Source organism: Notamacropus eugenii, chromosome 4 (assembly GCF_028372415.1).
Source record: "Notamacropus eugenii isolate mMacEug1 chromosome 4, mMacEug1.pri_v2, whole genome shotgun sequence".
Lineage (NCBI taxonomy): Eukaryota > Metazoa > Chordata > Mammalia > Diprotodontia > Macropodidae > Notamacropus > Notamacropus eugenii.
In genome coordinates this window covers 11,146,901-11,157,399 of record NC_092875.1, presented here as the reverse complement: position 1 = coordinate 11,157,399, position 10,499 = coordinate 11,146,901, and the positions used below count along the sequence as shown (strand labels likewise).

Sequence of the window (10,499 nt, the reverse complement as noted above, 5' to 3'; positions counted from 1 at the left end):
GTTGATTTTAAGACCAAAGGGATGGGAATAGAATAGATGGACAAGACACTTGATCACCTCAGCCTCTGTTTCCTCATCTGTAAAATGGGGTAATCATAAACCTTTCATTATATAACTCATAGGGCTGATGTGAGGAAAGGTCTTTGTTAACTTTAAAACATACAGAAATATGAATGACTGTTCTTTATTATTGGATGGATTTGGCAAGTGCCAAGTAACATCATAAAAATGAAACATTTTAACAGGGAAATGTCCTCATTGATAAAGATTGATAAAGAATCTTATTGATAAAGAATCAGCTTTGTACAATCAGACCATCAACTTGTCAGAGCAAAGATCAAAATAAACACAAAAGTAGCAGAATAAAAATGAGAAGAGGGCATGCAATTAAAGAAACCCCTCCCCAACCTGTTTGAACAAGTTAGTGACAAGGAGAAATGGATAAAGGAAAGGACATCAACACTGATTCTAACAATTTCTGTCCAGAAATTTAACTGGTATAAATCAATTGCCACAATGACAAAACCCACAAAAAACCTTCTGACATGAAATACTTGATTGACTTGCCAGACAGAGAGGGATACAACCAGCTAAGTGTTGTGGAAAGGGATGCTGGAAGATTGCGAGCCTCCTCAATTGCCTCATAAAACAGAAAACTGGTGGAAGGATATAGAAAGCTTGGTGAGAGAGCCCAACTCACCTAAGGCATCTCTGTAGGCATTTGAGGATGGCTTTGGAAGGAGCACAACAAGATGAAAAAAACTATAAACATTTTTATAACATATTCTTTTTACCATTGAGGATGGTGGAGACACCACACCAGTACTCACATCACAGATGAAGGGAAAAGGGCATTGAAGAAAACAGCTGGAGAAAAGCAGCTGGCTTAGACTACACCGAGGTGGTCTGTGTTGACCACCATATTGAGGGATCAGCTTTGAAGGGTGGTAGCAATTAATAGAGGGTTTGACCAATTCAGGGAGCCAGTGACCAAGAGACCAGTAGAACGCCTGGCCAGTATCGCTGAGATGGACAAATCTTCAGGGCTTGTACATCTACACATATTGAACTGAGAATTCCTGCAACACCCCCCAGTGACTCCTCCAGCCTTAACTTGAAAGCCTCCAGGAAAGAAAAACCCACTGCCTCCTGAGACAACCCCTTCCCTCCTGGGGAACAGAATTTGGTAGGAATTTTCTCCTTATGTCAAGCCTAAAACTGTCTCTCTACACCTTCCATTCATGGCCCCAAGTTCTGTCCTTAGGTCAGTCAGGACAAGCCTTATCCTTCCCCTCTCCTTTAGATATTGCCCCACCTATGCCCTCTCTTCTCTAGGCTAATGGTCCCCCTTCCTTTCATCCTGGTATTAGCAGGGCACAGTCACCAACCATTTCAGAGGAAGGAGATGAGGAAGAAGCTTGTTTATGGACCAGTTCAGTGACCAAGGAGACTGGCAGGGAAGGGAGAAGGAAGGACCTTTGGGCCTCTGGAAGACAATCCCCAACACCTGGGGAAGCAGCAAGGGTGGAAAGAGTGGCCTGCTGCCCCCAACACACACATATATCAGAGACACACCCACATACAGACTGCATGGTGACACACAGGTATCCAGAGAGACATGAAGACAGCAACCATCCATCGTCCATCCCCTCACCCACCTACCCATGAGCATAAAGCTAGAACCAAGGATAGGCTGCTACCCAGGGCAAAATATTCAGAGGGGCGCAAAGGGAGACACTTTTTAGCATGACTTGTCATGCCATGCATGTATTTCTCAGAAGAACCCACTCCCTGAAGCAGCTAGTGAGTGGATAGAGAACTGGGCCTGGAGTCAGGAAGGCTAGTGTTCAAATCCACCCTCAGATACTTAATTGCTGGCCCAAGTTTCTTCACTGCTATCTGCCTCAGTTTCCTCAAGCATGAAGTAGAGACAATAATAGTGCCTACCTCTCAAGTATCTCATTATGAGGATCAAAGCACTCAGCCCGGCACACAGTAGGTGCTTAATAAATGTTCATGTCCTTCCTTGTTTCCTCCGTAAGTAGCTTCCCACAGAGAGCTGCTGTTGCTCATTTGCTTCTTCACCAAGGGGCTGCCAACCTGTCCTGCCGGGCTTCTGCCCTGCTGATGGCTTCCTTGGCACCTGCCCCACTGGACAGTCCAAGGGGAGAGAGACAGACCTGCCACGTAGGGCTTGTGTACCAGAGCAGGGACAGAGTACCACGTCACAGCCCTGGCTTTGGGGCATGGACATGTAGATCCATGCACGCAGATGTATGTGTACATATATAAAGTGATTTTATACACATATTTTATTAAAGATACACACATATATGCACCCACATAAAACACACGCATTTACTTTGGACTTACACAGTTGTGTCCATAATGTGCTCCCTCTTCCCCACAGGTGCCTTTGAGACATGAGTTCCTAAAGACCATCCTTTGAATGTCCAGTGCGTAACACTGTGCCTGGGACCTGGTAAGTGTGAGTTCCCCATGCAAATATAAGGATGAATGATTGTGCGTGTGGGCCACTGTACTGGACTCTGTTGGGAGGGGGGTTCACCAGACAATGATCAATGAGCCCTCCTCTTCCTTTTTTGTGACTGGGGCAGAGAGAGCCAAGTCAAATCAGGTGGACCAACCTCTCCTCCAAGGTCTGGTTCCTTTGGAAGTTGGTAGGTCAAGCTGATAAACATTTATTAAGTGCTGACTGAAGGCTGGGCACTGGGTTCAGGGCTGAGAATAGAAATATAAGCAGAAAGGACAGCCCCTGTCCTCAGGGAGCTGCAAAGCCCAGAGGTGGGAGTGGGGGTGGGGAGGAAGAACTGTAGGTGCCTGGAGCCCTGGGAGCATCATAGAGAAGGACTGCAAGGAGGCTGGCATGCAGCCTGGAGAGGACCAAAGACAACAATGCCAGACCTGGGGACATTCCTAAAGCATTTTTCTCCTTCCAAAGGATGAAACATCTCTTCTTTACTGCACACAGTAGATGCTTCACAAATGCGTGTTGATCGATTTGGTCTTCCCTGGAATGCAAGAATCAGCACCATTTTGCAGAGGAAGAAAAGAAGGCCCAGAGAGAATGCCCGGCCCCTGGTCGTAGCTGCTGCTGGAGCTGAGACTTAGAACCAGCTGTGTGGCCCCAGGTCTGGCTCTTCTCTCTCTTCTCTGACTACCAGCCATTTCCAAGAGCACCAAACTTCTGAGAGCAGAGGAGGAAACTGCAGCTCAGGGAAGGGTGAAGGCTTGCCCCGGCTCTTCTGGCTCCTAACGAGTTGAGCTGGGGCTCAGCCCTCTGACTCTCCTTCCCTGAGTCCCTTAGCACAGTCCAGTCTGTCCTTAGAGGGTTCCATGGTGCCATGAGTCTCTGGGCAGAAGTTTTCTGAGGTGGGGAGGTACACAGAGGGGCCTACGGGGGCTCGATTCCCTGGAGAGTGGGAGAGATGCCTGGGGACCACCCCTTCCTGAACACTCACAGTGTCTGAGCCACAGAAACCCACTTACCTGGTTCTGTCAAGGAAGGCAGGGCAGGGGCCTTCCACTCACCCTAATGCCACCCTTCTGGGTGGTGTAGCTTATTTCCAGTCCTTGTTTCCTGAAGACGTACCCCATTCCACCCTGCCCCTCCACCTTGCCTAGGTCACTTTCAGGCAAACTGCTCTAGAACCTGGGTCCCTGGTGCCAAAGCAAGACCTGGGCTGGGTGAGTGGGTGAGCGCCAGGCCAGTCCAGGTTGAACCACATGGATGCGCATCAGTTCAGTAAAAGAGAAGCAAGCTTTTTTGATTTCTCTAGAAAAGAGAAACATGCCACCCAAGGAGGTAAGTGTTTGCTGCAGCATGAGGACTAACAAACACCCCAGCTTGGTAGTCGGGGTCTGGTGACCCAATGGCAGAGCCCTGCCACTTGCTGGCCAGGGCTCCTGCTCTATACCTCCCCTCCAAGATCCTAGCACCACGGAGTCCCCTGTGACCTACCTCAGGGGCACACAGATGTTTGAAGGGGCATCCACCTGCCATAGTGGAGGGACTCCTGAGCCTGAGGTGCTCAAGGCCCAGCGCCAGCAACCCCAGGTCCTAGAATGAGCCCTGCTTGTACAGTCAGACCCTCCTTCCTTTCTGTGTATCCTCAGGCAAGTGACACTCCCTCTCTGGATCTCGATCTCCTCTGGATGACCACTGAGATCCTTTCTGTCCCTCAGTCCTATGGACCTCGTACGATCACTGACTTGCCCTCCTGAGCCTACTTTTTAGCAATGACTCCCTGGCACAGTGACAGAAGCCCAGGGCCCATAAATTCCTGCCACTGACATCCATTCTTTCTCCAACTTTAAAATGGGATAATTTGGGCTAGAGTATCCCAGATTCCTTATCTCCTATTTTACAAACAGAGAAACTGAGGTCCAGGGGCAGAGTAACTCAGCCGAATACGCATGCACGTATGTCTAGAACTCATAGACAATGCCCCAGACTCACAAGCCTCCATCTATGACCACCCATGCACACACACACCCCACACTCACACACATCCCCTCACACTTATGCCCACATACACACACACACACACACACACACACTCACACAGTGATATTCAGTTCCCAGGGACAGCCTTGGCAGTGGTGAGTGCCCTTGCATCTTGGGGACTGGGAGGCTGCGCTCACTGAGATGGGGGGTGTGCGTTTCTCAAAGAAATGCCACCTCTTGACTCCAGACTATTGATAGTTTTTCTCTAGATTTTCACTTGTCAGAGGGAGCCCTGGGCCCTTTGGTGTCCACAGGGTCTCACCATGTTACCAAAGTAAGCCTGAGGAAGAAGCAAAGGATCCTCCCATCCTGCCCTGGAAGGAGCCGCAGGCAGGAGGAACCAGGGTGATTTCTACCCACCGTGTGATGTCCCCATTGTTCCCAGGGTTTGGGCTCTTTTCCCTGACCTTCCATCCGAGCATCACTGCTTTTCCCTAACCTGGCTCTGGTCATTTAGAGGCAAATGGTCCTCATCAGTGCCTGGGTCAGTAGGGTGGGAAAGGGGGAAGAACGCACGGATGCCTATTAGTACAGCAAAACCTGGCTAGGCGGGTCGGTGGACAGACCAGCTTTCCAGTGCCCTGAGGTGTGGCCCTTAAGCAGAGCAGAAATAGGACCGGTGGGGTGACAGTAACATCAGGAAAATCTTCCTAATCACAAGAATTCTCTCCAAGTGGAAAGCTTTGCCTGGGAAGGTAGTGAGCCCTCCATCACCAGAAGTCTTCCATCAAAGGCTGGTTGACTACTGGTTGGTGACTACTGGATGGTGTAGGGAGGATTTCAGCTCAGGAATGAATTAGATGGCTTTCGTTACAAAAGGTGCTAAGACGTTAAGAATGAGGAGAATCGTCAAGAGCACACTTCCTAACCACCATTCAAAGGAAGATCCATGCCCATTTTCAGAAGGGGAAACCAAAGTACAGAAATGCCACCCATCCAGAGTGGCCGAGCCAGGTCAGGCCCAGGGTCCCTGCACTCCTGTCTCAGGTGGGCGCTGGGGAGATGAGCCCTATTCCCATCAGTCTGCCCTCCCTCCTCCTTCCACACCAGCCCGTTCTGGGGCTAACCCCCAAGAAATAATAATAACAGGTCCCATTTTGATATCGCTTTAAGGGTTACACTTTCCTCACAACACCCCTGTGAGGTAGGGAGTGTAATTATGATAATCCCCATTTTACAGATGAGGAAACTGAGGTTTGGAGCAGTGAAGGGACTTGTCTGACTCAGTCCTCCTACTCCAAATCCAGTGTTCTTTTCACTATGAAGAAGAAGACTGAGTATCGGAAAAATCTTCTCGTACGGAAAAGGGCTATACAATCATTCTTGAAAAAGAAGTCACGAGTTAAAAGACGTCCAGTGTTAAGAGGCCTGGTTGAAAGGGGCTGGCGATAGCAGTCCTCAGGAAAACCACCAGCTAGCACTGGCCTTGCTGAGGTGAGCTCGGGCCTCTGCCTCCCTGTCCTGCTCCTTCCGGATCCCTGACTCAGGCTGGGGTCCCCTGGCAGGCGATGTCTTCCTGCTGGTCTCCATCCATCCAATGCAGCAGGCTTTCTTTCGCCCAGTATCCATATAGATGCATAGAGACAGAGAGATGCATTTATTCACGTATATGGAGCCATATTCTTTTATTATACTCAAGAAGATACAAAGTTCTATTGGTGCTTTTTTTCTCTTTTTAATTTTTTTAACAAAAATTTAGATGTTTACTAATACAGTCATATTTTGGTTTTTAAGGTTTGTTTTTTTGTTTTTTTAAACTACAAACAGCAGGCACTGAAAGTCCCCATCTCAGCTGCTGGACTCCCAGGCGCACCCTGGCCTCACTGTCTGTAGGAACAGGGCCCTGCGAGGGTTCCGATTGGGTGGTGGCCACAGGGGTCGCAAAGCAGTTATGCCCAGCAGGTTCCTGTCCTCCCCCTACAAACCTGCCCTACTTCTTGCCCAGGGCCCAGCCCGTGGAAAAAGCCAGTGTCAAAGCCATGGTCACATACATGGCCTGCCCTCAGGGAGGGGCATAAACTCAAGCCCGCTGCTCCGACTTCCAGAAGCCTGAATGGTCAAAGGCCCAACTCTGCTGGGCAAGTGGCCCATGCCCTCCTCAGCTGTGCCCACAGACCACCCAGCACGGGTCTGAACCGAGAGTTCTGGTGGCAGCTCCCCTCCCCCCTCCCAATGCCCTCCACTCCTCTTGCCTTCAAGGTCAGAATAAAGCTGGCCCTTGGAGGCCGATAGCAGAACCCACGTCAGGTGGCCCAACCCCAAACCCACTGCCAACTTACTCCTTCCCGTGATATCCAACAAACCAATCCTCTCCAGTTGAAAACTAACCCATGGCCTCAATGTTAGTTCAAAAGCTAAATAAACTCTTCATTTTAAAGGAAAAAATATTAAATTCACAGTTCAGAGGCAAAGCAAAGTGCTATCTTCTTGGCGACTAACCCTAAGAGGCCCGGCCTGAGCACCTCTTCCCGGGCCCTTGCCCATGGTGCCCTCTCCCCTCCCCCCACCCATCTTCTCCATCACTCAGCACCGTGCAGGTTAACAGTTAAGAAAGAGCCAGATCAGGAGACGTGGACCTGGCAGGAGGGGCAGGGGACAGAGGGCAAAGGGCTGAGGACAGGAGGAGGGAATTCCAAAGGGGATCCATCAGAAGGGACTTGGCAGGGAAGGGGACAGATGTTTTCAAAAGCAAACTCTGGTTGTATGAGGCTGGGAGTTCTGGGGGAAGGGGGTGCCCCATGGGGCTTTTCTCTCCCCCCTCCCAAGCCCCCTGGAATCCACAGATTGTGCAGTGGTCCCTCGTCCTCCAAACACGATGGCAGTGGTGATTAATGAGATCCTCCTGGGTGATTGAATGCTCTTCTCATTTAAAAACAATTTTAAAAAAAGAAAACCAAACAACTGTTGGACTCTAGCCCTGAGGGAAAAAAGGAAAAAGTCAGAGTTGACCCAGTTTAGGAATCCCCAGCGACACGTTCTCTTCCTGGATCCCCATCCCCCCAAACTGCCACATGGGCTGGACAGGAACCCAGACACTCCCCCTACTCTCTCCCCACCACCAACCTCTCTCCCTCCTGTAGAAGAGATAGTGGCAGCCTTCAGGGACCTCTTAGAGTGGGGGGATCTGAGCAGGGGAGGACTCTGGGGCCCCCCAAATGGGGTATGTGTGTGTGTCCATAACCCAGGACTTTGTCCAGGTTATCCCTGATCATCAAGGAGACATGGGGTGGGGGGTGCAGGAAGGACACAGTAGTGTGCAGAGCAGCTGTGGCCAGAGGGACTCCAAGGAAGCCCAAGGGGCTATGGATAGCGAAACTCCTGTCTAACTCAGGGACAGGGGAAAGGAGGACAAGAGGGACAAAGAGAATTGGGAACTCAAATTTAAAAAAATGTTCAAAAATGTTCACATGTAATTGGGAAATATTTAATGAAAAAGATGTAAAAGAAAAGGCGCATTGGGGCTGCTTGGGTAGAATTTGGGGCAGGGGAGAGAGAAAAGTGGAGTGGCAAAGAGTCGTCTCCTCGGCTCTCACCCCCACTCCCCTGTCATTATTTTGGACATTTCATGGGGAGCTCAGAGCTCCCAGAACTTTGGGTCACAACGGGGCTCCCCTCCTGTGAGTCTGGGGAATTGAGGCACGTCAGCGCATCAGAGCAGGGTGTCCAGAGGTCTGAGAGAGCTCAGTAAACTCTCTGGATTGGTGGACACTCCTTGGTCAGTCAGGAGGCTTTGGGAGCAGATGAAGCTGCAATGCGGGGGGGCTGATTGGCCAGCAGCTCTGTTGGGTGGGTGGGATTCTGAGCTCCCAACCACTCTGCCAGGGGATAGTACATAAAGAAAGGGCTTGGAGAGGCTCCCGGCCAGTGGATGACCATTGACTGAAGCTGATAACTCAAGAGGCAAAGAAATCCATGGGGCCCCTTTCTCCCTGGGTGGTGACGGTGGCAGAGGGGGCTAAGAACTGTAGTTTTTAGAACATCTAGAAACATCCACTTGATGACCCTAAGTGTGAGATCACGGGCATCTAAGTGGCTCAGGTAGAGACACAACTGGACCAGGAATGGAGAGGACTCGAGTTCAAATCCTTCCTCAGACATTTGCTAGTGGGGTGACCTAACCGATAAAGGCTTGCTTTAATTTCCTCATCTGTAAAATGGAGACAATAATTACACCTTCTTCTCAAGGCTGTTCTAAGAATGAGAGGAGACAATATTGAAAAGTCTCTATAAAGACTAGCTGAGCTGCTGAGGTGGAATTCAAACCCAGGTCTTCCTGACTCAGAGCCCATTGCTCCATGTTGCCAATGAGCTGATGTACAAGTGGAGGGAAGGTCATGGGGTTTATGGGAAGACATGGAAAAGGCCCATCAAGAATGGGAGGCTGAGTCTGGGCTATGACCTTCCCCACTCAAGGAGATCCTGCTGCATCGAGGTTGGCTGAGGCCAGCAAGACAAGCAATCCTCTCACATTCTGTTACAACTAGCCTGTGTCCAGGAAGGGCTAGGGTGGGACTTGATGGGTTCTGCTGGCCTGAACTCTGCTGGCTAGTCACCCTTAGACACGGCTGGGCATCTGTTAGACCTTTCTCAGCTGGGTGATTGCCCCACCTCCTTCTCTGTTCTCACTGGATCTTTCATGCCCCTTCCAGCCTGCCAGTCATCACTGATGACTGGCTTCTGCCCACTAAGCCCCACTGCCTTCACCTCATGTCTCTCATTTCCCTTCGGATCATCCACACTCTTTATTCTTGGGGTTTGAAGACTTATAACCACGTGACACCATTTGGAGGATGTTTGGGCTAAAAGGATGGATTTTTGCATCAGGGAGGAGCTTGGGATCACTGAAAGTGCCATCTGGCTCATGCTTCACCTAGAGGCCCCACCTGGTGTCTTCCTGTCATGTCTGTCCCAAATATATGTCCTGATGGGTGACCACCATGAGCTGCCTCACATCAGAGTCTTGGAAACAGGGCTTTGTGCACCTTGAACACATCCTCAAATCTTGCCCCACCTTGAAAACCTTCCTCGAGTTTGAGCTAGTGTCCTTGATCTCATTTCCCATTTCCTGAAAAGCTTCTCCAAAGAGCTGCCTACATCCGCTTCCTCCATAGTCTCATCATCCATTCACTACTTGAATCGCTAATGTCTGCCTTCGAGATCTGCCATTCTACAGGAACTGCTCTTTCAAAGGTCATCAATGGTCCCCTGGCTGCAGAGCAGGGTGGTCTTTCCTTTGGACTGCCTTCTCTACAGCTTTTGGCAAAGCTGACCAGTCCTTGCCTTCTGGATATTATCTCTTCCCTGGGCTTTCCTGCTCAGCCCTCTGACTACTTCTTAGTCTCCTCTATTACAACATTCTTCTTCCATATCCTACGTGCAGATGTCTCTTTCTGGGACACTGTCTCCGCTGGTTCTCCCGGTTCCCCTCCCCAACCACTCCCTCTTTGTGTCTGACCATTTTCCTCCTTGTGTATCTAGGTTGGGGTGTCTCCCAAAGCTCTGTACTTGGTCCTCTGCTCTCTCTCCAATCTCTCCCTTGGTGAGCTCCTCAGTTCTTCTGAGTTGGTTCCATGATCTTGTCTCCAAGGATGCCTCCGTGTTCTCTCCAGTCCCAACCTCTAGATCCCCATCATCATCATTCCACACCCCATCTGGATGCCCCGACTGTGTCTCCAATTCAAGATGCCCAAGGACTGACCTCATCATCTCTGCCCCTAAACCTGTCCTTCCTCCTAGCTTCCTGATTTCTAGCATGTCATCGAAGCTAGAAATCTCCAAGTTAAAAATTTTTATATTTTGAGTTAAAAACATTTCCTTCTACCTCCCCTCTTGACCTCCACCCAAAGAGCTGACAAACTTGCAGGCCCATCTTTGTCATCTCTTGCATCCATCCCCTTTCTCTCTCCTATGGTCCCTTTCCTAGCCTCACTATCCACAGGGAGCCCCTCATCCCCTCAGATGCTATACAGGG

The 10,499-nt window shown here is 50.0% G+C and overlaps 1 protein-coding gene across 5 annotated transcripts in view; it reads right to left on the bottom strand.

Annotated features, from left to right (window-relative positions):
- Positions 1-5,620: 5,620 nt before the first annotated feature.
- Positions 5,621-10,499, bottom strand: part of ARVCF (ARVCF delta catenin family member) — a 352,355-nt gene continuing 347,476 nt past the window's right edge. For all 5 annotated transcript variants that reach the window (XM_072599775.1, XM_072599774.1, XM_072599776.1 and 2 more), the window contains one exon: positions 5,621-7,445. Coding sequence is in view for 1 of the 5 variants with exons in the window: in XM_072599776.1 (XP_072455877.1) it covers positions 7,440-7,445 (6 nt within the window). In the remaining 4 variants the exon portion in view is untranslated. The remainder of the gene's footprint in view (positions 7,446-10,499) is intronic.